General features: G+C 41.3%; 2 protein-coding genes across 5 annotated transcripts in view; one reads left to right on the top strand and one right to left on the bottom strand.

The window, feature by feature from the left end:
* Positions 1-14: 14 nt before the first annotated feature.
* On the bottom strand, positions 15-25,344 carry RNF170 (ring finger protein 170). Of its 4 annotated transcripts, none has more exons than XM_077345442.1 (9): positions 25,242-25,344; positions 17,606-17,707; positions 13,868-13,965; positions 12,676-12,810; positions 11,409-11,484; positions 10,336-10,444; positions 8,695-8,768; positions 7,092-7,196; positions 15-5,893 (listed from the first exon to the last, which is right to left on the bottom strand). In XM_077345442.1, exons 4-9 carry the CDS (start codon positions 12,801-12,803, stop codon positions 5,624-5,626), a joined length of 762 nt encoding a protein of 253 aa, XP_077201557.1. In that variant the 5' UTR covers positions 12,804-12,810; positions 13,868-13,965; positions 17,606-17,707; positions 25,242-25,344; the 3' UTR covers positions 15-5,623. The 4 variants fall into 4 exon arrangements, with proteins under 4 accessions (XP_077201557.1, XP_077201558.1, XP_077201556.1 ...); XM_077345443.1 differs by lacking the exon at positions 25,242-25,344 and adding an exon at positions 24,978-25,102; XM_077345441.1 differs by lacking the exon at positions 25,242-25,344 and adding an exon at positions 24,839-24,982.
* Positions 25,009-27,920, top strand: part of HOOK3 (hook microtubule tethering protein 3) — a 67,774-nt gene continuing 64,862 nt past the window's right edge. The window contains exon 1 of the mRNA XM_077345439.1: positions 25,009-25,245. Within this exon, the coding sequence (XP_077201554.1) occupies positions 25,189-25,245 (57 nt within the window). The 5' untranslated portion in view covers positions 25,009-25,188. The remainder of the gene's footprint in view (positions 25,246-27,920) is intronic.

The raw sequence follows: 27,920 nt of genomic DNA, 5'->3' as shown, positions 1-27,920 counted from the left end.
ACACACAGTGATGATTTCTTATTTCAAACATGATTTATTACCAGTAAAAACAAGAGCTTGCTTATACGTTTGTATAAAAGGTTTGCAGTAGCATGCAGTCCACACTCCCATGAGTTTCTGGAAGTCATTTTACACCAGCTTCAGCGAGCACATTCAACTTCCCTCTTACCAAAGTACATGGTTAAACAATTCTGCATTAAACAACTCCTGCATAACATCGGCAACCCATCGGTGGAGGCAGCAGAGATCCTCAGGTGGTCTCCAGGTTGTTTTAAGACATTTCGTGTGAGACAGTCTTTTCTCGGATAACCATTTTACAGAGCATCTTTCCAGAAAGAATGGCTGCTGTAATAAACCCATTATTAATCTAATCCAGTTATTTTCTATTAAGCTGCTTTTAAAGTTTAGGATTTTCACTTCACAATTTGTCCGAAACAAATGTTCAAGTTAGTTAATACTAAGGAATACTTCTACATGAGAAGATCTCAAAACAGAAGAGCTCTCTAACTGGATGGCAATCCTTTATCTTGTGGCTGATCTGAAGTCTTTCCCTCCATTTAATGGATTTTCATCAAATTGCTATGAGGAATGAGGGTCCGACTGCATGATAAACGGCTAAAGAGGTCTGCCCTGAGAGCCCCCTCTCTCTGTGTACCATAGTTAATGATCCAAATTGGATTCCCATGCATCTGAGAATCTACGTTTCACCAGGAAACTCCAAGTTCCTGCATGCTTCTGTTTGACAGTGGACAGGGTGGACCCATAAACAGTGTAATATTTTCTTAGGTTCTGAATGAAATGGGTATACAAGCGCTGAGATACCCAGGCTCTGGGGCATACTGAAATGTGGAAACACAGTGAAATGAGAGTAATAAATAAGAATAACTCATCTATGCCCTGCCCCATCAGGGCTTTTAAGTAGGGAATATCCTTCTGTGTTAGAATAAGTCAGATGACTTGCAGAATGGGAGCCTGGATTTAGCCCTTCTCTTTCATAGTTTCACGTGAGAAGCAGCAAACATTCATCTCAGAATAGGCAGAAAACTGAAAGCTCTTGTGACAGTTTCCAGATTAAAATTGCATACTAGGATATAAAATGCTGATCTGTCCAGTTCTTACAAAAAAGAGACATAGATAAGATTCAATGAAGCACTGATTACAGCTAAAAAGAAATGAGACAAAATTAGCACCCTGCCAGTGGTGAATGGGGACACAGGTGCAAGTTCATGCAAAAGACTCTGATGACAGACCGGATGAGTGAGCGGACAGGACAAAAGCTGGAAAAGGGAATAATGGCAGTATTTTTCAACTGGCCAATCATGGGAAGACTCATACCTCTTCCATGAAATGCAAGAATTCTTGCAACAATAGCCTCAAATGGTGCTACAGCACTGGACGCCATTGTAAACCACTTAACCTTGTCCTCAAGAGTAAGGCCACACACACACGGAGCCAGTCTGACCAAATCCCAAAGTATATGTAATTATACAGGAGGACATGCTGCTGTGAGGCAAGGCTGGACTGCGAAAAACCATAAGGGAGAGCAGTTGAGTGGGTCAATAAGGCTACTGAAGACCTATAGGTAACAAGGTAAAATCTGTGTTGCTCAAACCAGAGTTATATTTCATATAACCTACATATTCAGCCATAGCACGGATAAGGCATCACAGACATCTACAATTCTGCAGTGCTTTAGAGAAGCCTCTCTCAGCTTTTTTTTTTACTCCTGAAAAACCCCTGAAATGTTCTTTGGGCTTGGAGAAACCCCAGGAGTGATGCAATTGTGCAGAATATGGTTGGAAAGCATAGCTTTGCACACACCCACTTGGGGACTCTCACCCCCCTCCAGGCTCATCATGGGCCATTTTGGGAGGGGTTTTTAACAAATTAAAAATATATATTAAAAATGAATTAACCCCCACACATCTGGGAACCCCTTCCGGGGCTGTCAAGAAACCCCAGAGTTTCATGAAATCCTGGTTGGCAAAGCCAGCTTTAGATGAACAAGAAGATTCTGGAGAAATCTCAAAAGACCGAGTCAAACTTTTATGGAAACACTTCCATGGTTCATGGCCTAGATTTAACATGCCATGGTGCCTTCATACCTTTCCTCCTGTGAATATTGAAGTCAGGTTTTCAGTTGATCAAGTATCAAGCAAAACTCGCTTAGGGACACCATGCTGCTATCTACCTGAAGTAGCCAGCAAAACACTACTAAAGATTAAGGATGACGAGAAAGTGAACAGAGATACTAAAAGAAACTTTTTTTTTAAAGCACTTAAATTGCCTTCTGTTTTAAAAGCAGCCTTCTTTCCTTCCCCTTTTCAAGATTTTACGTTAAATATGGGAAAGAATCAACTTCCTGTAGGCTTCAGGTTGAGATATTACAAAATCACCCCAGCTATGAAAATTTGTAACCATTTAAACTCCACAGAAGTTGTTAACATATGTGAGAATAAAATTTGTTCCATGTTTTCAAAGAGAACATTGGTTCTGTATGCGCACTGGAACTGACACTGCAAACACACACACCATGTTGTAAAAAAAATATTTCAAATGCACTTATTGTGCACATTCAAATATGTTCATAGATACAAACTAGCATGCAGGATCCCCATGCAGAGATACGGTGCATGAATTACAAAGGATTTCAGAAAATCTCGCAGGCTAGAGCCGTTCAAAGAGGCTTTATTATTCTTTTTTCAAGTACTTTTCATTAAAGTATGTGCTTTTAAGGGTACTGCTAATACATGAGCTATGAGTTCTGTTTGGCAATTATTTAATCGAATTGAAGGACATGTTCTTGTCTTTTCTGCAATACTAGGAGGGGAGCACACCATACTCCTGCTTCTTTTAACCACGGTTCAGAGATCAGATATGAGCCGTGAGACCTTGCATGGCCGTTTCTGAAACATTCGCCTTCTCTGGCACTCATTCCCTTTGCCACGATGAACAGCAATTCAAAGGCCTGAATCTTGTATCATCTTTCTACTTGTGCTCCTCTTTGTTCTTGCACAGGCAGGTCCCTCCACTGCAGATCACATGTTCCCTGGCACGGCCTGCTCACACAAAACCAGTGTTTAAGGGACCGAGAAAAGTTCTCAGTGTGAGAAGCGTTCTGCAGAGGGCCATTTCTGCCATGAACGAAGAGCTGCACAAACAAAAAGAAGTTACAGGATCCGAGCTAGAGGTATGGTTTTGAAGCTGATTCAGCTCAAGTCCTGGTTAGAAGGCAGTGTCCGTATAGGGGGCACGGAAGTTGTTAGCACACAGAGAAACGGAAATACTTCTTATCCAACAAGTAGTTAAACTGGGAACTATACAGGAGGTAGTGACAATCTCAAGGGAAGATAAATTTAAAAGGAGGCTTGATAGGTTCATTACAGAGGAGTCCATCAATGCCTACTTAGCCTTGGGGACAGAAGGGAGCTTCCGTATTGGAGGCAGCAAACCTCTTAATGTCAGGCCAGGGAGGTAGATCTCAGCCTTTATCCCCTCTGTTTTGGCTGTCACGGGGAACTTATTGGCCACTGTGTGAAATGAGATGCTGGACTAGATGAACTGCAGGTCTGATCCAGCAGGGCTATTCTTAAGAGCCATGGAATTTGTACCCAGGGGCCCACAGCCTGCTCCTTATTTCTCTAACCATCTCATTTAAGGGGCCTCCTCAACTAGCAGTAAAGCTCTCATACTTTGTCCCCTTGTGAACAGGATTTGGGCTTGGCAAGTGTCAAGCAATGCCCACAAAACGACATCCTATCTCATCCATGTCAGAAACATTACTTGTGCAGTGCCCCATGTGAAAAGATCCCGGACCTTTACCTGTACATTTCAGGACATGTTTTCTACGTCTCACTCTCATATCTTTAATCTTTTTATCCCCAAATGCTCTCCCAATTTTTTTCTTCTTCTTGGGCTGCTCAAAGCACTAATAGTAATTTTCTTTACATGCTTGGGGGGGGGGGTGTCACAAGCTATTGACAGCACCTTCTGCTTGGTCAAATACAACACTGTAAATAGTCCTTCCTGATCTGTTCCACTTTTATCCCTCAAGAACTATTTAAACATCTATCTGGGATGAACGACTCAAACAGGGTCTCTTGTGCATTTTGGCCAAGTACATGGTACTAGTTTCAAAGGTGTGTAGGCTGTTTACTGGAAGTACTTCTAAGTAAACATATACTGGATTGTAATGAACAATGTACACATATTAGTTTGTATTCGACCAAGCATTCCCAAAGTTTAAGGGCAGTTCAGTATTCTTAAGAGGGGACAATGATTTCCACCAATCCCTCCCTCTCTCTCTTAATCACTGCAGACCCCAACTTTGACCCCTAATCCTGGGAGTTTGCTTACCTCTAGGAAACAGAATTGTGGGGGGCAGGCTCAGTGGGAAGGGGGAGGAAACTGGCAGAAACCACAGCATTGTCTTAAGAAAACTTGTGCCTTTAAGCTTTGCAGTTGCATGGTTGCATACAAGCCAATAACCAGGTCCCTGTGGTCCTCAATGTTCTTTCAAGTAGCTTCAATAGAAAACTTTCACTAGCTGCTGTATCAGCCATAGTTGCATTATTTCATCTAGTATTTCACATACAGCCGGGGATTCCAGCTAAAAACCCAACTTTGAAAGATCTGTCTTATATTGCACCATATATGTATATCCATGTGAGCCTTATCTCAAAACGAAAGCAATTTTCTCTTTTATCCACAATATCAGGTTGAAACAATCAATGCAGTTTTTGAAAAAAAAACTAACAACCCCAGTCATCTCCAACTAGGAGTGTTCAAGGAATCTCTCCTTAATGAAAAGTGCACGATGGTCAGATGGAACCACATGTATGTTAACTGCTCCTAGTTGCAGCTGAAGCAATACTGTCTTTACTGACTTATGTGCAATATGAGCATAGGCAGAGATGTTAAACTATTTAACTTTTTTTTAAAGCAACCATTGGGGATGGACAGGGCTTTTACCTTGCCAAGAAAGCACTAGTAAACTGCTGCTTGGAAAGCCACTAGTAGCCAGCAGCATGCTGAGCCAACTATGCCACATGGGGTGGGCAGAGCGGCAGGTGCAGCTTGGCTCGTACCAGGCCACAGCGTGGCATCAGTGGCCTGGGCGAGCTTACACCCTCTGTCACTTGAGCTCTACCAGCTGTACGGGGGCCCCTTGGGCTCAGCTCCCTCCGGGCTGTCTCAGGATCCGTGATCTGCCCCTCCCCAATATCCCTTTCTCTCCAGGTTCACAGTAAGTCATTCCAGTCTTTGAAAATGTAAACTGAACACAAAACTGTACACTAATTCAATACTTTTGTTTCCTGCCTCTGTATCCCCAAAGAAATTCCCTTTTAGCATGGGTGACACCTTGGACACTGTGCCATTACTAATCCACTGTAAACATATGTAATCTCGAATAAATCTCTTTCACAGAACACTTACAAAAAATTCCAGTTTGCTATCACAGTGATTTCAATTCATCATGCTTGCACGTTTGGCTAGAAGCTCCATTAATAGCAGAAACTGAAAATGCATTAGGATGTTTTACCGCACGTTTTACTCGGCAGTGGTTCATTCAAGTTAAGCATTCCCCTTAATCCTCCCGAAAGCTAGTCCGGACACGGCGCCTTCATCTGTTCAGCCTCTGCGTTACAACCTCTCGATACATGATGGAGATATATATAAGCAGCAGAAAGACCACAAAGAAATCATCTAAGAATCCCAGAATTCCAAATAGAGCTTCGGGCAGAAAATCCAGGGGTGATGCGAGATACAACAACGCTCCCAACAGACAGAGGAATATTCTGATACGAAACATCCAGAAGAGACCTCCGAGAGAGAACATTTCTCTGAACGCATGACGCAGCAATGTGGGCAAATCCATAATCCTTTCCATAATCTTAAAAAAATGAAAAGGTACAAAGTCAACACATATCTTCTAATCAGTACATTGGCATATAACATCACTACATAACTTCTAACCTCTTTGATAATTGGGGGAGGGATGGGATTTTTAGCCGTCATGTTAGCAGTTTGATGTTTTAATGGGAATTTTAATGGTGTTAGTTGTTGTGACCCGCCTCGAGCCTGTTGGGAGACGCAGGAAATAAATCTAATAATAATAATAATAATAATAATAATAATAATAATAATAATAATAATAATAATAATGGGCCTTTTAATGAGCACATACACTGCAAGCTCATATGCACAAGCAGAAAATTTCAATAATATGAGTGTTATGACTACTATTCACAGTGCAACCAAAACAAAAAGGTGGAGAAAGAACTTCAGCCCAGAACTATCAAGCAACCAAGGATCTTGACAACTTCAACATATGTAAACTCATTATTAAGTATTCTGCCATCAGGTATATTATCAAACTTCTTGGTTACCTACGATTCACAGTGTGCCAATGGCCTTCTTCCTCAATCCCTTTCACTTGTGAATCAGAACTGAAGAAAAATAATATCTTGAAACTGAATGATTTAGTAACAGAACCACAAAGCTGGGCAAAAACAAGGGATGAATAAACGGTATATTTCAAGAGTACAAGTATGTCTGTCGACATAAAAGTTAATATGTAGACATAAAATACAAAAGCTAATATGTAGGCTTTTATGTCAACATAAAAGTTAATATTTATTATAGAGCTTTAACCATGAAAGGCTTGTTAGTATTATTATAACCTTGTTACCGCTGGGAGAACAAGGAAACAGCGGTTGGCTGGCCAAAGGCTCCCTACTGAGTACATGGCTGAATGGAGAGCTAAATTAGGAATCTTGGATCATAGCTAATTCTCTTAATTGCACTGCCTAAGCTTTCTTCCTAGTAAGTTGGCTCAGTACCGTGGAACTTCTGAGTATAAACAGCTGTGTGTTCAAACAAACAAAGAAACAAATAAATATCAAGAATAAATATCAAGAAATATCAAGAATAAATATCAAGAATATCAAGGAATACTGGACTAGATTAATTCTCACAGGCCTGAATTCAAGAAAATCCCATGTTTGTTTCCTGACTGTATACCAAAGATGTAAGATTCATCACATAAGAACAATTCTTTTTTGTCTTTCTGACTTTATCCCCACACATACCGATCTTGGCTGTCCTGAAAATCTCCTGTTGTAATCACTGACATCCTGAAGTACTTGTATAGCATCTTGCTCACTCTCACTGAAGAGTGGTAAAAATAAAGTTACCTGAAAACAGAAATCAGTCATTTAATCTTTAAAAAAAGATAACAGACAGTCAGATACTCTTAAATGGCCACCAAGGATCAATTCAATGAGAACAAAATCCAGACTTTGAGATGGGATTCCTTGTGACTGCTGTGATTATATATAATACTGAGGCTCTGAGAAATTTATCAATTTCAAAACAGGTATATTTGCTGGGCCAACAAAACAGGACATTTAGCCCACAGGCTAAACTTACTATAAACATTCATATGGATGACTGCAGGTAGATGGCTTAAAAAAACAAATTGTTAAGAATATAGAATGCGCAAGGAAGTGCTGAAAACGTTTTACTATCAGCAATTCGGGCCTATTCATATTGCATTTTCCTTAAATGGATTTAAAACAAATAACAGTGTCCCATAGGGATGAGCACGAATTGGAAAATTCCAGTTCAGTTTGGAGTTCAGGATGCTCCTGAACCCAGCTGAATCAAAAGCCCCAAAACAAACTCCCTGCTTTGGGCTGATCCATTTGACTTCTCCCTTTCAAATGGAAGGAAGCAAAACAAATGGCTGAAATGGCCATTTCAGCGCTTTATTTTTCTCACTTCTACTTCCAAGAGGGAGGGAGATAAATAGATCACTCAAACGTCTGCCTGCCATTTAAACCTAAGAAGCTTGACAGGTCTGCCTATCAGCTTTCATTTCCAAAGTGAAGCAAACTGGACTACTGAAATGTATTTCAATCTTTTCAGCCTTACAGTAGACAGGCACACCAACCCTGCTTTAAGGCTAAACTGGCTGCCATCCATTTAAACCCGCTGGTTTGCTCCCCCCAAAATGGCTTGTAGTCATTTCAGTGGTCCATTTCACTTCCTTCTGTTTGGAGAGGAGGGCAAAACAAAGGATTTAAAGGGCTGCCAGCAATTTAAAGCTAACAGCTGATGGGTACACCCATCTGTGTTAGGCTGAAATGGCTGCAAGCCACTTCAATTGTCTATTTCGCTTTCTAAAAGCTGACAGGTGGATTGCCTTGCTCATCTGATAGATTTACGTAGCCTGAGCTGCAAACCCAACAAGACAAACTTGAGTTTTATGGACTAGACCCTACTTAAGCCACGATAAAAGCATTAGTATTTTTAGGTGCTCACAGGACCCTTAATTTATTTTGCTAGAATGTCCTACTATGGCTATTGCTTTGGGATTAACATTAAACAGCCTTCAGTACCAGCTTCTAAAACAACAGCTATTGCCAATTTGTATATTCCTAAAATAAACCAGCAGAATACTTTCAATGCATCAAGGTATTTTTAAAAAGTAATTTTAAAAGTATTTTTTAAAAGTAAAAAGTAAAAAATTAAAAGTAATTTTTAAAATTACATTAAAAATTAGCAACAAAAGCTTTCATTTCTATGTTTGATCATAAAATGCTTCACACATTGCCAAAGGAAAGCACAAGTACATATTTATAGAACCCTGACTTGAATTCTATATCAGAATTTTGCATGTCATCATATTACCGTCTGCCTGCAAATGGGGCAATGTATCGCACCCAGCCATGAGCCACACCGCCAGTATGCAATAATGCAGGAACCTAAATGAAAGAAACAACACCATTACTAGCTGCTTCTTTCTGTCTCCTATGCCATTACTACTCACTCTTCTTCCAAGGAATGTAGGGTGGTGTACTTCATTCTCTCTCCCCCCTCCCCCTTTTTATCTTCTCAAACAGACAACATGTAAATAGAAGTCATTATTTTACTGAGTGGCAAATGGAGAAGGAAGTGTAAAATTATAGCTTTTCACAGGGTGGTTGGCTATTCTGAGCAGTCAGATCACTGATTTGTATTCTATTTTGTGGGTTACATTCACAGCTGCTTTTATGAACTCCACTTGGCTTATGATGCTAGGTAACTCAATGTTATGCAGAGGACTAATGAAATATTTTTATCACCACATCATATTAACTGTGGAGGGAAAGAGTGTCTGGTGCTCCTTGGACACTATCTCAGTAACAGTACACAGTGAAAATCTAAAAGAAATCAAACCAAAAACCCACTAGATATATAAGGTCAATAATATGTTCATAGATGTTAACAAGATCAATGAAAATTTATATATCAAAACCATCAATACATATTCAACATACTAAGTTTTTAAAAATGTTATTTGATTTTGATATATAAATTTGCATTATACTGTTAGCACCTATGAATCTATTATTGGCCTTATATACATAGTGAATTTTTGTTTTAGTGCTCCTTGGAAGCAATACAAGGACAAGGGAACATAGGGAATGGCTCTAAATCACAACACATTTAACCATCAATACAAAGCAGGGGCTTTGGAACTCTTTACAAACACCACTGAAAGAAGTGTTCAGGTATGAATTTTGAAATGGAAATGAATTTAAATGCCCATGTTGCCTAACCGCTAAAAAGACTGCTCTGGTTTTCATGTTATGTTATGATTATGTTATACCATGTTATGTTATGATTGTTATTTATTGCATTATTATAATATTCCATGTAAGTATTCCACAGCTTTTAATGTAAACCGCCCAGAGCAGTATAGAAATCTAAATAAAATAAAATAAATAAATAACATCTCCTATGAAAATGGCACTGTAAGGGTTGGGGTGAGCCTCGACATGAACAAATAATATAGAATACATTAAAGACAGAAGTACGGTTGCCATTTCTATTGTGGGCAATTCCTGGAGATTTGGGGGTTGTGCCTGGGCAGAGTGGAATTTGGAGAGGGAGGTAGAGATGCCAGAGAATTCACCCTTTGCCGTTTTCTCCAGGGGAATTAATCTATATAGACTAGGAATCAGTTGTAATTCCAGGAACACTCCAGGAAATCCTGGACAGAAGCAGGGAAGGATTAAAAACAAAACGTAATATCTTCATTAAGAATAATGTTATAGTAGAGAGCAAACTGAAGTTTAAAAGTCATGGTATACTTACCAGAAATCAACCGTATAAACTACCAGGAGCAAGATGAATTAAATCAGGAACCCAAGTGGGATTCTCTGCTTCTATAAAACTGAGTCATCCTTTTAAAATTGCCCCCTCTCTACACACTGCTGTGTCAGTCCACCTTGCCAGTGTGATGGAATGCAAGAAATGATGTTAAACATTTCCATTTTCCTTGCTTACCGCAGAACAAATGTCCACAGTTTGTCTCAATAGGAAAGGTAGCCTGTTGCAAACAGACAGGGCAGGACATGTCAGTATAGAAGTGTTGCCTGTCTCCAGCTCCATTCTGCTAGGAGAAAAGAGAAAAGCAGATCTTCAAACAGATAATAGACTTACACCTCTTGGAAGCTCCAATCTATTAGCAAGATTTAAAAAAATGGCCTGGATCGTGTGGGAAATATCTGCTAAGCGAAAGGGCAGGCAATTTTCATCAATCCCCTCTCCTACTAGAGACCTCCCACTCCCCCCCATGATGTTACCAGAGCTTCCCTATCTCCAATAACAACAACAATATAATAACAATAGCAGAAGCAGCAGGAGTAGTAATATGCTGTCAAGTTGCAACCAACTCATAGAGATCCATCATATTCAAGGTAAAAGATGACCAGAGGTGGTTGGCCACTGCCTTCCACTACATGCCATCTGTTGAGGTTTTTGTTGTAGAATTTGGAGTTTTAATGGGGTTTTATTGTATGGATTGTTTTGCGTGACCCGCTGCAAACCGGTTTCTGAGAGCAGCAGGCTATAAATCCAATAAATAAATAACAGAAGCCTCTTCAATCAGCTGAGTTATTACAGGACACAACCTAGACAAGTATACTGTTTTTTACCGCCTATTTTATATGTTATAAAGAATATAGTCATAAAAATAAAAACAAACAGAATATATAGGACTTAAACCAAACCCAATGAGACTCACAGCAAGAGAACCTCCCCCATGGAACCTGACCAAATTGAAGTCAGAGCTAAGTCAAGGAAGGAGGTTACATTTTTTAAAGCCCATGTATAATAATTATATATTATCACCTTCAGATGTTACAAGTCGTCCACGAGACAGCACTTTCCTTTTCTTACATTAATTTGTAACAACCAGATTTGGTCATAGTATGAAGAGCCAATGAGCACAAAAACCAGCAGGCTCAAATTTACCAACAATCTCTGGCTACACAAAACATTTCTAAGATACAATTACCACAAAATGCAACTTATCTAAGGAAAAGTAGATACCAGTATTACAGGCAGTAATACTATACCTGTTCTGATTGTAGCTGCTGTCGAACTGCTCTTACTAGCTCTTGGTTTTCTGGGTGAATAGCTGGGTGTTCATTTCTGTTAAAAGAAAATATGGAGTTGCAATTAACAATAAAATATTTAGAAAGACAGACTCGAGCTCAAGAGTACTGGTCTGTCATATTTATCATGAAAATCAGTAGGTTTAGACTGGAGTAACTCTGAATAGGATTGCACCATAAATGTTCTAAAGCATTTCAGTTAACTGGGTGAATATCTTGTTTTATGTAGGGCTTTGTCACTTGACATAAGCAAAGAGAGAAAAACTTCACCCCAATGGCAGGTAGCAAATGGGCATGCTTTCATAAATACTCTTAATATAAATAAATTTGGGGGGAAATAGGCTTTAAAAATAAATACAAGTTTTTTTCATGTATAGTCACAGCTGAAGTAAGAAGCAAAGAGTAAAATTGACAGTAACAATTCCATCATTTGTTCTCCATGTTAACAAATTTTATTTTATTGTCAACATTTATATCCACCTTTAAAAACAATTAAAATAATGACAAAACATTGTTTGTAAAGGAGGAATCTTTTAGTGTATGCCAACAAAAGAAAAAAAAACTTCACTAGCTGATGGAAGACAACAGAAGTTGACAGAGTTTTGGTGCCATGACTGAGAAGGTCCTTTCCTGGGTTGCCACCTGTCTGATCTCAGGTGAGGTACTCAAAAGCAGGGCCTCCAAAGTTGGCCATAATGGTTGAGTAGGTTCAGCAGCCTTTCTCAACAGAGAGCCAGATTGGTGTAGTGTTAATGAGTGCAGACTTCTAATCTGGCAAGCCGGGTTTGATTCCGCACTCTCCCCACATGCAGCCAGCTGGGTGACCTTGGGCTCGCCATAGCATTGATAAAGCAGTTCTGACCGAGCAGGAATATCAGGGCTCTCTCAGCCTCACCTCCCTCACAGGCTGTCTGTTGTGGGGAGAGGAAAGGGAAGGTGAATGTAAGCTACTTGGAGACTCCTTTGGGTAGAGAAAAGCGGCATATAAGAACCAACTCTTCTTCTTCTTAACTTTTGAAGTCAACAGAACATTTGGATCAAAGTCTCCCCAGTGTCAGTCTACCCACACCACCATCTTGGTTCTCAAACACATCTATTCTGGATACCACTTCTGGAATGTGTGGTCAACGTAACAGTTCGTTGAAGCACACACAGCAGTTCAGTTTTTAAGAAGTGCGTATTTTACACGTAAAAAAAATATTTCCAGAGATTCCTACAACAATCTCACCTTAAAAGCACGTATGCCAGTACAATGAGGAATGTGAAGCCAAGCACAACTGCCAGCAGTACCTGGTCACTTATTCCTTCTATCATTGAATCATTGTCTAGTTGGACTTCTACTTCTTGATAGGCCATTCCAGAGCTAGAACCCAAGAAAGACATGATTACCAATTCACAATGCATGCCAAATACATTGTCTATAAGTAAAACAACAACAAAAAGATAGCTTCCAAGGAAGCTTTGCACTTAGGTAAAAGGATAAACAACAACAAAAATAGCTTCCAAGGAAGCTTCACACATTAAAGGTAAACTGCACCATATGTTTTGGTACTATGCAAGTGCAGAGTTACACCCTTCCAAGACTTTAAAAGGTATAGATCCCCTTAAGATTGAACTGTGCATGTCTTTCAGTCAAGGTGACATATAAGGAACTCCACCCCACAACTGTCCCACATAGCAACATGGAACAAAAGGTAAGGTTCATACTGGTTGTTCAGAAGGAACCAATTGAAAGCATTTAGCCCTGCAGGCAGAGCCCTGTACTTGGGCCTAGGAATTGTACTGGCGAAATCACTATACAACCAGCCCCATGTAATTATTGTGAGGATAAATTATGTAAGTACTAATAAAACAATTAGAATGATAACAGTACCACCGGGCATATTAAATCAGGGCATATGTGAGTTATATGAGAGGATCCTATATGCCAGGGGTGGCCCCTGCCAGCAAACGCTCATGGGAATTGCAGTCCATGAACATCTGGAGGACCACAGGTTGACTACCCCTGCTATATGCCACTGCGTTAAAGCCTTAGTGTTCTGGAACTTGTAAAATACACTTTGTTGATATTTTAGTCTGTTAGACCAAATTCAGTTGTTTCAAGGCTGAAATTAGATTAAATTTAATCAAATTGCATGTTCTACCAAAATGCAAGTACACAACCAAGCTAACTGAAGCTTTGTCACAACTGGTATATCATTCTCCATCTTTGTCAAGCATTAAAACATATATTTCTCCATGAATCCAACTTGCCTCTCCCATAGCCACATGGGCGATTGTGGGGGAACTTATTTCTCCAAGCACTTTTGAACCCAATTTGGGTTAGGATTGTGGTGTGTGACAAGGACCTTCAGCCTCCCCTCCCGCATGCTCCTTTGTTTAGTGTAATGACAGAGATAACATGAATGTCCTTTATTTACCTCAGCTGGAAATTGACAGACTTAGCACCATGTCAACAGCCTCTTTGGATCCACAGCAAACACTTCACAGGCCACACTTTTAACACTTCCAAGAATTCCTTGAAAGAAAGGGGCATTTTCAGGCTGCTGTTTGATCCACACCTCACAACAGCATTAGTTTATAATTTTTACATTTGTAGATAAAAGCCCGAGTCATGAGTAATTACATTATTAAATTGTCCAAGCAAACATAAATATAGGGAAGTTAATCCTGATCAGACTAGGGTGCTGGCACACTGCTACTAATCTGCCTAACCCACTGGGTCCCAGCAAGCGTTGAGCTGAGGCTCTTTTGCAATTCCATCATTCTCTGTTATTGTTATTATGTTAAGGTTACTGCTGCTATAATGTTACTGCTGTTATCACCTGTTGTTACCATATGTTATCTGGATCTTTTTCCTGTTTCCTGTAAACCGCCCTGAGCCTTCGGGGAGGGTGGTATATAAATATAATAAAATAAATAAATATTATTAAAGCTGTTGATTTTGATGGATAACATTTAGGGCCCGGCCTATAGTCCGCCTCATATCCTGTACTACCGCAATGTCAAAACTGAACGAAGGCATCATTTCTGTAATATCATACATTTTTATTTACTTCATTTGTACACCGTTAGTCTCCTCAGTAGGGACCCAAAGTAGCTTGTATGACATTCTCCTTCTCTGCTGTATACAATTTCAAGCAGCAAAGGCAGGAAGAAAGGCCTTTTAAACAGGGTTCCACAGTTACAAACTTTCCTTTCCCTTGGATATGGACCCAATTCAAAGCCTTATGGTAATAATCTAGACGTGTCCAAAGACAATGGGGTTTGCTTTTCAGAAACATGGAATCAAAGCCATGCTCATAAAAGACTGGCTTTTTAAGAAGGTTGATAGGTCCACTAAACTTTATTTTAGCTTGCTGGGATTTTTCAATACCTCTTTTACATTTGGTATGTATTTTGAACAGTTGGGATTTGAACTACCAGACTGTCCTAATTTCCTTCTTTGATTGAGTGATAAGTTTACCGGATTGTGAGAATATTAATGTTGTTTACCTGGATTTCAGTAAAATTTCTGACTGGGTTCCTCATCCTTCTGATGGGTAAATTAGAGGACTCTTGACTGGAATCTAGGATAGTTAAATTGTCTGGCAAATGGCTGGAGAACAGCCCTCAAAGAGTAGTTGTAAATGGTATGTCATCTGACTGGAGGGAGGAATCAGTGGGGTGCAACAGGGTTTGGTTCTGAGCCCTGAACTTTTCAATATTTTTAATATTTTTATAAATGATCTGGATGAGGAGGTGGAGGGGCTACTCATTAAATTTTCAGATGACACCAAATTGAGAAGCACAGTAAACATTCCGGAAGATAGAGGAAGGATGCAGCAAATTCTAAACAAACTGGAAAAGTGGTCAGATGAGAATAAGATGCAATTCAACAAGGGTAAGTACAGAGTCCTACATCTGGGTAACAAAAATTGGCAAGTGTCCATACTGGATGCAGGACACATTTCTAGATAGCACTGTGTATTAACAATTTCTTGTTGCATGGGTAGATTGTAAGGTGAATAGGAGCAATCAGTGTGATGCAGCAGCAAAAAAGGCTAATGCAATTTTAGGGTGTATAAATAGAGTCATAACATCTAAACCTGAGAGGCCTCGCTTCAACAACAAAAAATGGTCAGAATGGAGCAGGAACAGAAGATAATAATGAAGATGATCAGGGGCTTGGAGACCAAGCCCTCTGAGGGAAGGCTGAGGGACTTGGGAACGTTCAGTCTGGAGAAGACCGGGGGGGGGGGGGCGGAATAGAATGACTCTGTTTTAAGTATCTGAAAGACTGTTAGTCAGAAGAGGGCAGCTGTTCCTGTTGGCAGGAGAAGAAAGGACTCAGAATAATGGTTTTAAATTACAGGTAGAAAGATACCAGCTGGATAGTAGGGATTTTTTTTACTGTACAATTAATTGAGCAATGGAATCAGCTGCCTAGAGAGGTGATAAGCACCCCCTCACTGGCAGTCTTCAAGCAGTAGCTGGGCAAATATTTGTCAGGAATGGTTTAGGCTGATTCTGCATTGAGCAGGAGGATGGACTAGATAGCCTGCATGGTTCCTTCCAATTCTACAGTTCTGACTCTGATCACCTCTAGTTATGGCTAACAATAGGCCCAGCGAGGGAACTCATGCTCCAAAAGGAAAGGGACAGGGGGAGGGCCTGGCAAGAGGGCAAATCCTGTGGCTCACTGTCTACTGCTTAATTATGGTTATGTCATTGACAGTGTTAGTTTTACACCAGACTTAGGAGGGTCACAACTTTTAGTGAATTATACAAATAAGGAAACAAGGCAGAAGGAAAATGCAATTTTATCTCATTGCTTTTTGCTATATGAACAGAGACTGTTAAATGCCTTCTCTGGAACTCGCTACTCAGGGAGAGTTGTCTGTTTCCTTCTATTTCCTTCTGTTAGCGAGTGAAGACTTTTTTGTTTGGCATTCCCTCAGCAATTCTTCTTTCTTGCCTAATATTTTGCTTTTATGTTTCTGTATGTGTTTTTTAGCTCTGACTTTGGTTTTTGCTGGTTTAAATGGTTCTGAGATGTGATTTAATTTGTTAGCCACTTTGGTAAAAGAAGGGTATAAGTTTTGCAAAATAAAATAAGTAATTATATGGAAAAATAATCAGCAGGATTATTGCAATTGGGTTTGCCTTCAGAAAACAGAACTTTCCCTACCTCTTCTTTACTTAGAAACAAGTATCATGAACAGATGCACTGGTGTTACAACAGAGGCTTTTATTCTTGTGAGTTCAGATTTGTTTTAAAAAGCACCATTGAATATTAAGGTCACAAAAGAACATGTTAGTGTAGATGTATTGTCTCATTGGGCTTTTGAACAGATAGCTAATAAGAGAGAGACTGTAAAGACCTTGTTAAATGTTTATCATGTGGCAAAACTGGAATTCTGCCACATGGCATGGTTCAGAAATAATTAAAATGTCTCAGTGTTGGTTAGAACACAAGAAATAATTGTGACTGGCCAGCCAAAATAAAATTCTAACTGCATCTAATTGAAGGCAAGTTACATTAATTTCATTACGACTGTTACATTTTTTGCCAATAATCTGTAGTATTTTCTCTCACAGTAACCATATTTACTTTATACCTCTTTTACATTAAGTAACAGACATTTATACTCTCTGTTCTTCAGGTGGAACAAAGATCAATCATGTAAGAACTTTTTTCTTTGTTCCCATTTTCTATAACCACCTTCCTTATTTATTGATCCTTAATCTGAATTCTTACTGGATTTTGTGTCATTAATACAAAAATCCTAAATGATAAGCAAACAGAAGGCAACAAAAATGCATATGCACTTCCATTCAATCACTGACCAAGTTTTAGTAAAGACTGATATGCACATCTTTACATGCACCTAAACATTTGAATTAATAGGCAAATTAACAAATCAGTCCACAAGATTATTGGCTCACAAGAACTTTCCTTAGCCTATGTACCCACAGACACTTACATTAATTACTAATAAAGTTTCAATGGCCGAAAAGAACAAACTCTTTCCAACTTACAGGAACCTCCTTACTTTGCCATCTGGCCATAGGATACCTCCAGGTTCCCCAACAAACAGGGGAGGTTGCAGGGTTTTTTCCCCCTTGCTGGAAAGAGGCTTCCCTCCAATTTCTCTTCAAATGACACAGATACTCACCCCAAATACTAACAGCAATTTCCAGATGAGAATGGACATTTAATGAAACAAGTCCTTGGAAGAACTGGAATCGTTGATCAATGGGAACATCTTTCCCTGAAACTGAGAGAAAGAAATAGCTCTGAGTGTCTTGTTCAAGGTGTAATATAAAGAGAGTGATATTTTACAGAAAGAATACTATGTACAGACTACAAATTCTTCTACTCCAAAGCCTGAATTTCAATAGATGTGATTCGATGGTAGAAAAAGCCTATACAAAAAGTCAGACTAAACTGTTGGGGGGGGGGGGGGAGATGGCATTGTCTTTTCTCAATATGTGATAGTGGCACTCTCTGACCCTTGTCTTTTACAAAACCCTGCTTCTAGGCTGACAGATTCCCTTATGTTGCACACTGTCTTCACAGCTAGTGGGCAACAGCTAGTGGGAATCTATCAGTCTAGAATTTTCTTCAAAAAGCTTGCAAATATGAATTTTTAAAATCTGCTAGTGTGATCTGTTTTGACGCTGGGAGAAGCACAATAGAAATACTTTAATAAAACAAATAAAAATTACACATGCAAATTTAGTGAAATTAGATAAACTAAATAGGCAAACCGGGATGAAAAACCTAACATCAGTTTAGCTCGATACAAATTCATAATATGGAACAGGTTGCAAGTTATATATTTACAATACTTAGCAAAGTAACACCCACCTAAGGCCACTTAAGTCAAGGTTTTTTTTTTCAAGAACGTAACTCCGTTTAGAATTCCACTGATGGTGTCCTTTTGCAATTAATTTTATATAGTTTAGCTACACTGTAATCATAGATTGAACTGAAGCACGACAGGCAAGTTCTAGCATGTGATGATGTCTATATTGCAACAATTATAATTTAAAGGCATACATTAACTTCTCTAGATCTGAGTCTCAGTCTCTCTGAACGTGTCAAAGACCTACAAGTAATCGGTCAGAATACACAGACAACTGGGAAATGCATGGCAACAGACTCCTGATCTCCATGGCTAGATTAATAGCTTCATATTAATCTAGCCCCAAACCTCAGCACTACAGCAATTAATTCAGAGTTAGGTCACTAGGAAGCTGATCTTCTGGTTCCAAATCTGCTCAGTACAACAATGGAAGAGTGCTTTAACTTTTTCCTTTCCATTCTGTAGGAGAGTTGGATTGGAGGAAATTAGACTGGAAGGAACTTTGCACCATAGCTGGAAAGACCATTCCTTATCATCAATAACTTCTAGAGAGAGGCTAGTGCAGCCTTTCTCAATTACCATTGAGAAACCCCTGAAATTTTCTTCAGGCTCCAAGATACCCCAGAAGTGGCGTGGTTGTGCAGAATATGGCTGGGAAGCAGAGCTGTGGACATGCCCACCTGGGGCCCCTCCCCTCCTCTCCTCCGCTAGACTATCACTGTCCATTTTGGGAGGGGGGTCAACATGACTATATATGGTCATATCACCCACTCCTATCCATTCAGGAAACCCTTCCAGGGCTGTCAAAATCCTGGGCTAGTGAAACAAGAGTGGGAAGGGCTCTGGTAAAACTTTTTGAGCTGCTTATAGAAATGTGAAACAGACAATATCACACAAAGTCTGAACTGCTGGCAATCAAACAGAAAGCACTACTGGATCTTACTGCCAACCAGTAAGGAAGAAGAAGAGTTGGTCCTTATATGTCGCTTTTCTCTACCCGAAGGAGGCTCAAAGCGGCTTACATTTGCCTTCCCTTTCCTTTCCCCACAACAGACACCCTGTGAGGGAGGTGAGGTTGAGAGAGCCCTGATATCACTGCTCGGTCAAAACAGCTTTATCAGTACTGTGGCGAGTCCAAGGTCACGCAGCTGGCTGCATGTGGAGGAGTGCAGAATCGAACCCGGCATGCCAGATTAGAAGTCCGCACTCCTAACCACTAGAAGAGTGAAAACCAGTTAAATAGTATGCTGAAAATAACTATAATGACTGCATTAAGACTATAAGTTCTTGGTACCAACTCACCTCACTAGATAGCCTAGAGCTGAGCTACTCTGCCCACTTCACCGCAGCCAGTCAGCATATTTCCTAGCTAATGCCCTAAGGTGGTCTGGAAGCTCGTAACTCTAATCAGCAGAAACTCCATGCTCTCTAGCCCCTTGAAAGGAGGAAAAGAGGTGCAGAATCTTAGCTCCTATTCCAAGTAAACAGAGTGGGTTTTGTTTTCTGTATTCAAACAGGTGAGGACGGTTCACCTATCCTTACAATGGTATCATGGATGCCCCAGAGTATCCTTGTAAGCTGAAGTCTGGTGAAATGCTGCTGTAAGCTTCTAATGTCTGCCCTTTACAGCTAAAACTATCTGACAAGGTTAAAAGAACACATAGTTCATTATGAAGGGAGGAAACATTTTTTCTTCCAATACTGATAACATCCCAAGACTCTCTTCAACATGAATGGGTAAGAGCCCCCAAAAGCTTATAGTGGTCCTGGATGGGAGAGGTCAATGGAAGGCTCTTTTCACATTCCCCGATCTTCAGCAGGCCTTTCTGATCCCAGGGAAGTTTTTTTCCAGGGTTGCGGACCTACAAGGACTAGCAGCCTAGAAGAGCTGAGGGCCCTGGAGGAACTTTCTCAGTTCCACAGGGCCCACCAGACAGAGCTGTTCCGCCAGGCTGAGGCCAGAGAAATGAAGATCAGGGCCTCTTCCTCATTTTTAACTGGAACAGCAGGTTCCTCACACCCCTGAGGCGCTGGGTGGGTGATCACTGAGTGGGTGGAGGTGGCTTTTTTAGTGCGCTGCCAGGTTACAATGGGTTTTAAACCTGGAATTTTATTTTATTGGTGGGGTTATATTTGTTGTAACCCGCCACAAGACGGCTTGCCGATAGTGGCAGGTAAGAAGTCCAAGTAATATAAATATAAATAAATAAAATAAACCAAGAACTGCAAAAGAAAAGGAATGTGCTATACTACGCAGCTACCCTAAAGCAGGCAGCAACCAACAGACTGCAACTACCACTTGGGGGATATATGGGAAGAGACAATTTTTTAGGTATGTCAGTCCTAAGTCAATAAGGCTTGTTCTGGCATGGAAAAAATAAGAATTTGAACTGAAAAACTCATATTATTTACCTAAACCCAAGCTACTGCTGTGATGTGGAGGCAGTATTTCAGCACTGACATTACTCTTAGGTAATGTATGCATTATGCTGTAAATAGTTCAGCATCCGTTGTTTGAGGCTTTATGTAAAGACTCAAGGCAACCATCGTGGGTATTCTAGGGAAAATATTTTCTTTACATGCCTGATATTATTACAAACAAACAGCATATTATCTTAGCTCTTATGTTGAAAAGCACTAATTTTAGATATAATTAGTTTGCAGAGCTAATTGCAGCTGAGGTGTCTGTATGATCTACACCAGGAAACAGTAGAAGACGAAAATATTACGCAACCCTTTTCCAGTGCCACTTCTCCGATTTTTAATCTGCTACAGGAGCCTGCTAATTAGTTTTTTAAAGTGAAAGATTCTGATCAAGATTTACTGCATGTCACGTAATTCAGATGGTGTAAAGAAAACAAGACCAACAAAGCAATCCTAAACAGAACTGCACCCTTCTAAAATAATTCACTTCAGTGGGGTTAGATGGATGTAAATTTGCGTAAGGTGGCAACTCTATTGCATTTCCCTTTACAGAAGAGGTCTCTTAGTTCTGGTGTATCCTCATGATCTCCTAGGTGAGTTCTGGACACTGAAAAAAGCACTTGGTTAAATAGAATGACAGAGATTCATTACTAGGAAGAACAGCATTTAACATGTAATTCTTACGCTATACTCAGCACATACACAACTGAATGTGTGACTGAATTCCTATATTTATTGGTCCCCAGTTTCATTTGTATAGTGAACATGTGTAGCTCTTTCTAATAAATATATACACACACATACATGCAGGCTGTATCTGTATTCATCGTAATAGATGAACAGAGCTAATGATTAAAAGGTTTTTAAAAAGGCCAATTAATAATGATGTTTAAAAATGGATACAACTCTGTATGCACGAGGTTTACATCACATTTCTAGAAAAGCCACTGTGGTTAATCTGTTGTAGCAAAATACTTTCAACGTATCCTGTGGCACCCAAGGAATTTATTATGACTTATGGGCTACTGGCCAGTTTGTCTTAAGCACTAAACCATCTTGCAAATTGATAAACTTAAACAGATTATATAGTAACAGGTGTGTCCTAGTCCTATGAAGATCACAAATGAATACTTCAACAAGATGCATGACCTGTTTGCATACACAATTATTTCTTGTTCACTGCTAGTCTTCTGAAAAGCTTCTATTATGATATATGGTGACTGTTTTGACAGGACACCCACAAAAACTATTTGATTTCAACAAGGGAGGAGTAAGGAAATTCATCCACCACTTTTATCAAGAGGGAGCAAAAAGCAGCAACTATCCCCATCCTCTGAAACTCAACATGTAATGCTTACTCCTCGTTAAAAAATGTAGCAACCCAATTTGATTTCTCTTTTTCATCTCAGACAACCACACATTCTTAAGTGTAAGAATGTGATGCTGGTAATTAAGATTAAAATCATCCCTATAACAGCATTTTCCATTACTATGTATGGGTGTGAAAGTTGGACAATGAAGACAACTTGACAGGAAGAAAGTTCATTCATTTTAAGTTTTATAGATACCATGGATCACTAAATAAGTGGGTTCTAGATCAAATCAAGCCTGAGCTCTCAATAGATCAGGCTTTCTCAACCAGGATTTCATGAAACCTTCGGGTTTCTTGACAGTCATGGAAGTGCTTTCCAACTAGATGGGGGTTTACTAATATTTAATATATTTTTAAAATATGTTAAACCTCTATTGGGTGATGTGACCATATAAGGTCATGTTGACTTATACCCCTCCTCTCCAAAAATGGCCAATAAAGGGTTTGGAGGGGGTGGGGGAAGGGGTGGGGTGCTGGGTTGGCGCTGAAGAATGTTTCAGGGGTTTCTCAATGGTAACAAAGTTCAGAAAGGCTACCCTACATGCTAAAATGACGAAGCAGAGGTTATCTTACGTTGCTCACTTTGAGAGAAGGAGAATAGTCACTGGAAAAGACAAAAATGCTAGGAAAAATTGAGGGCAGTGGGAAAAGATCTAATATGAGAGGGACTGAATCACTCAGAGAAGCCACAACCCTCAGTTCTTACAATAGTACATTTTAAAGGTCATTAATTCATAGGGTCACCATAAATTGGGAGTGATTTGATAGTACTTATCACACATACACAAGTTCTGCTCATTCTTCTCCATAAAGAAAGCTTAGAAAAGCAATTCAGTAAACATCCTGAACTACCCCTCCCCAGGTTCATAAGGATAAAAACTTTGAAAAGCTAGCCAATGTCTGGATTTGTAAGCAACTTTTTCAACATTTTTAAAATGTTCTTCATATCTAACTTGGTGTCATTACCAACCAACACTGCACATGCTTAACTGAGGTTTAATTAAAATATGATACTATGCAGTTAAATAAAATCTGTGGTGTGTTCCATGTATTCTGTGTCTTGATAAACTGGGTCAAAAGGTCTGTGAATGGAATCTCAGTACACCAAGTTCTGATTCTTGAACACATATGCTAGCATGTTTAATACTACACATGCATATTCTCATATTCCCTATTTTGTCCTCACAACAACCCTATGAAGTAGGTTAGGCTGAGTGTTCAACTGGTTCAAGGTAACCCAGAAAAGTCCATGACTGAGTGGGAATTTAAGCCTGGGTATCATAGATCTTGGTATTAATGTCAGAATAGGGGTCAATGTCACAGTAGGATCTGGGAAACCCAGGTTCAAGGCCCCATTCTGCCATGGAAACTCACTGTAGGATTTTGGGACAGTCACAGGCTCTTAGATTAACATACTACAGTTTTTGAGGATAAAATGGAAGATGAGGGAGTGATGTTGTAAGCCACTTCAGATCAAGACTTGGGAGAAAAGCAGGGTTTAAACATCTAAATAAGCAAATAAAAATAAACTGAATACAAGTCTCTGTGTTCTAAGGTGCTTGCAATAAATAACAAACTATTTCCATGATGTGAGGATCCTACTCCAGGGAAAGTCTAGAAAACTATTAAAGGCAACAGATAGGACACAATCCACTGGGAACAGGCCACACAAATTCTAAGCTATCAGAACTGTACAGGCTGGATTCACCTTCATGTAATCTTTTTTTCTCCCTACAAAGGGAAACTAGTCCTTTCCATCAACCCTCTTACAGTTACATGTGCAAATGAATTTACTCCAGTGATGAAGTACGTTTGTGGGTTCTGCCAACACTGGGAGAAAGTAAAGCTTAGAGCTGAGAAACTGAACTTTGCTGGACGCAACAGAATGCAATACCTTTTTATTAGGACCAGCCAAAATAAATCAACACAGGGCAATCCTAAACATCATTTACACCCTTCTAATCCCACTGGGTATGATGGATTTAGAAGTGTCTAACCCTGCACCGAACTGCACCAACAGCCGGCAAACTTTCCAGTTCTTCAGAACCCAATGATTGGGCTGGGTGTTTCAACAAGGAAAAAAAACGAAGTAAAAAAATATAATTTAAAAAAGGTAATTCCAGACCACGGTCTTGTATTGGATCCCAAAGCCTTTAATAGACTACAGAACAAAACTTGAGTCCAATGGCACCTTTAAGACCCACGAAGTTTTATTCTCAGCGTGAGCTTTCCTGGGCATGCCCACTTCCTCAGTGAACCAGGAATCCTCAGACTACAGATTAGTCTGGTCTTAAAGAAATTAGTTGCTCTTAAATTAGCTGGTCTTAAAGATGTCAAGCGGACTCCCAATTGTGCTCCGCTCCTTCAGACCAACACGGCCGCGCTCCTGAAGCCGACTGCAAAGGCACCCCAAAGCGTCCCCCCATTTTCGGCCTAGAGCCCAGTGCCCGCGACTCCCGAGGAGAACGGGGCGAAGCGGGGAGGCGAGAGAGCCAAGCGCGGAGGAGTCGCTGCAAGACCGCGGGAAGGAAGCGCGGCGAGGGGGCCTCGTTGAAACGGCGGCGCGTTTCCTCAGTGGCGAGAAGGGGAAAGCGGCGGCCGCCCCAACGGGGCAAGGCGCTGAGGGGGCGCAGTGGGCGGCTGGCCATTAAGGGGAAGGAAGGAGGGAGGGAGGGAAGGAAGGAAGGGAGAAGGCCGGCCGCCACTCACTCACCCTCCCACCCACTCACCCCGCGCCTCCATACCTCAGCTCTTGGCGGGCTCGTCCGGCCAGGCCCCGTCGCGCGCGCCGCCTCAGCCTGCCGCCCCGCCCCATTCCCCCTCGGCGGGCCTGACTAAGCGAGGCGGGCCTCGGAGGCCGGCGGGCGCCTGCGCGTTGCCTACCGGTGCGGGCGGATCCCGGCGGGCCCGGTGACGTGTCTGCGCCACCAGCAGCCCGGCCCGGCTCTGCCGGCCTGGCTGACGGAAGGAGAAGAAAGAGGAGGAGGCCGCGACGGCCGCGAGCGGGGAAAGGGTGTCCGGCCGACTCCACCTCAGGCCCAGGGGCCGCCGCGCCGCCGCCCGAAGGGACGAGAGACAGAGCCCGGCCTGCACCATGTTTAACGTGGAGAGCCTGGAGCGGGCCGAGCTCGGGGAGAGCCTGCTCACCTGGGTGAGTGAGGGAGGCACGGGTGGAGACCGCCGGCCTCCTTCCCTTCCCTTTCCTTTCTTCCCCCTCGCTGGCCCGGGCTCCTTGCCTCGGTGTTTTGGGGCTTCCCCGGCGGTGTGGGCCTCGCTTCCTGTCCTCGGTCAGCGTGCTTTAAGAGCCCCCCCCCCACTACCCCCCCGTGCGTGTTTGTGAAGCGTTTTTCGAGATTATTTGGGGTTGCAGCCTCGGAGGGTGGGGTTCTACCTGGGCATGTGATATAAACAGGCGTTTCCTATGTTTGTCAGCGAGCCCTGATTTGGGGGTGTCCTTGGTCATTTCGTTGGATTCGTGGCATTTTTGTCTTGCCCTTATCAAAGGAGGGGGTGTGGGGTGGGCTACGTGGTTGGCTCTCCCTGCATTCGCGCTCACAACGGCCCTGCGAGGTAGATTGGGCTGAGTGAGAGGGGCTGGCCCAAGGTCATCTGGTAAATTTCATGGGCACTGAGGACTTCCCGGCCCTTAGTCCGACTCTGATCTCCACAACATGCTGTGCAGTTGGGAGTGTGCTTGGGTTTGCTGCTGTGTAATTTGTGAAATGATGGTGGTGTGGGTGTTTTCTTCTCCATCTGTCTGTCTGTTGACATCATTAATGTCAGCCACTAGGCTTTGTTCACTGGCCTCTCAGTGTCCAGTTTATTCAGCAGCATGGATTCTGTTTCTCTTAAAAACGCCTCTCATCCCTTTTTAAATGTTCAGTGCTTGGACTAATGTGTGCAAAACTTGGCCGTTGTAGTTTCCAGCGGTATAATTTATACCCAGCCTTACTGTTCAGTACATCTGTCACAAGAAATGATGTAGGATTTTGTTGGCTTGGGTGGAGAGCAGAGCACATATAAGGAGTGCCCAAACTTTGAGTGAGCTGTGATCCAAAAATAAGTAGTTTTTGAGCGACTTATGAACGGGTAGAAAGATACCATCACTTCTCTTTATGTGCTGTGTGTACGTAAACTTGCTTTGATTCTCTTACACTCCATTTTAAAATCTTTTTAGGGGTGGTTTTATTTTATAAGCTTCTTTCTAGAGGGATGTCTCTTGTTAAAAAGGTGGCTTCATGTATATTATTTACAAGGGGTGCATACATCAACGCCGTGCAGAGAGAAAACGAACCCACTTCATGTACAAAGCAAGCTGTAATGCGTCCTTTTGCAACCTTTTGACTATGGAGGAACCACTGAAATGTTTTTCAGACTTCGAGGAACCCCAGAAGTGGTGACATGACCCTTCAGAAAAGTGGTTGCAGAAGGAATTATTGACCATTTACTGTTTCCATTGTGGGGAAAGAGACTAGACCTGAGCAATGAGGGAAGTGGGCTCCAGTGATGTTTGCTGATGTCACTGGCTGTCCAAACTTCTGGGAAAAGCTGCACAACCCCAGGGTTTCCCAGAATCCTGGTTGGGAATTTCCGCTGTAGTGTTATTAGTCCTTGCATATACCTCCAGCCAAACACATGGTGATTCAGGAAGTCCATGTCTGGCTTTTGTATTGCTGGCTTTTGTATGACTTTGTGGAAAACTTATAGAATATTATCCTTCTAGAGATCCTTCTAGAGATAATGTTCCTATTGTAGAAAGCAGGTTAACTTCTCCAAGAATATGTGTCAGGGGTCAAGTTGTTCCTGGGGGTGTAAGGATATTCCTTATCAGTTCAGTCTCAAAAATCTGGTACGTATGAGCCAATTTGATTCTGTTGATTACAACTGAGCTATTTAAATGTTCCTGCATAAGAAGTTGCAGTTTGCATACTCGTTCACTGTTTTGCCTTGAAAGTTAAATTAAGAACGTGTTGTCAGTTTGTTCTTAGGATGGCACTACCTGAGGTTTAACTATAAAATTTACTAAATTACATACTTAAATTTAGTCAGAGGTGTACTGTACAGCAGTGGTCCCCAACCACTGGTCCGGGGACCGGTCCCGGTCCGCGGATTAGTTGGTATCGGACCGCAGCTCCTCCTCATCCTCCTCCCCAGCTGCTGCCTCAGGGGCTGCCCTGCCACTCTGCTGCCGGCTCACCTTTGGTGCTCTCCGGCGGCCGCCGTGGCTGGGGCTCCCCCTTAGCATGGTACTGCACAGCTGCTGCTGGCAGCACCCCCCAGCGGGTGGCGGGAAGTCAGGAGTGCCGGCGGGAAAGCAAGTAGAGCAGGGGCTCAAGTGGCAGTGATGTCCCTCGGCAAAAGGCTACCCCCCGGGCCTCAGTAAAATGATCAAACGTTGACCGGTCCCTGGTGATAAAAAGGTTGGGGACCACTGTTGTACAGTAATGAAGCTCTGTTGATTTCAAATGTGAATGTCCTCACTTTCCTGAGAATTTTGTTCTTTGTAATGCCAATATATTTAGTGCAGTAAGGCAATACATGTGGATAATTGCTTCCTATTTATGCTATTGCAACTTAAAATAGTTTAGGCTCTTTCTCATTTTGGAATGCTGTCAGTAATGTTAACAGGACTCTGTTATACTGCTATAAAATGAATGTGTGATGTGGTAGATCTATTATAAAGTTGCATCCCAGGCAACTCCTTTGAGTGCAGAAGTTTCCAGGTTCAATCCTTGGCATCTCCAATTAAAGGAAAATGGGAAGTGGAACTGGAGAAAGGGGAAGACATTTCTGGGTATGAGGTCCTGGTCAGAATAAAAAAATGAT

Source organism: Paroedura picta, chromosome 7, assembly GCF_049243985.1.
Source record: "Paroedura picta isolate Pp20150507F chromosome 7, Ppicta_v3.0, whole genome shotgun sequence".
Lineage (NCBI taxonomy): Eukaryota > Metazoa > Chordata > Lepidosauria > Squamata > Gekkonidae > Paroedura > Paroedura picta.
This window is presented reverse-complemented; position numbering and strand designations above follow the sequence as displayed.

Coding starts and splice junctions, on each gene's coding strand:
- RNF170 (XM_077345442.1), bottom strand. CDS start 12,803: ATGGCCTATCAAGAAGTAGAAGTCCAACTAGACAATGATTCAATGATA. Junction 11,485..12,675: donor CTGGCATACGTGCTTTTAAG/GTGAGATTGTTG, acceptor TTCTTTTAACAG/AAATGAACACCCAGCTATTC. Junction 7,197..8,694: donor GCCCCATTTGCAGGCAGACG/GTAATATGATGA, acceptor TTCTGTTTTCAG/GTAACTTTATTTTTACCACT.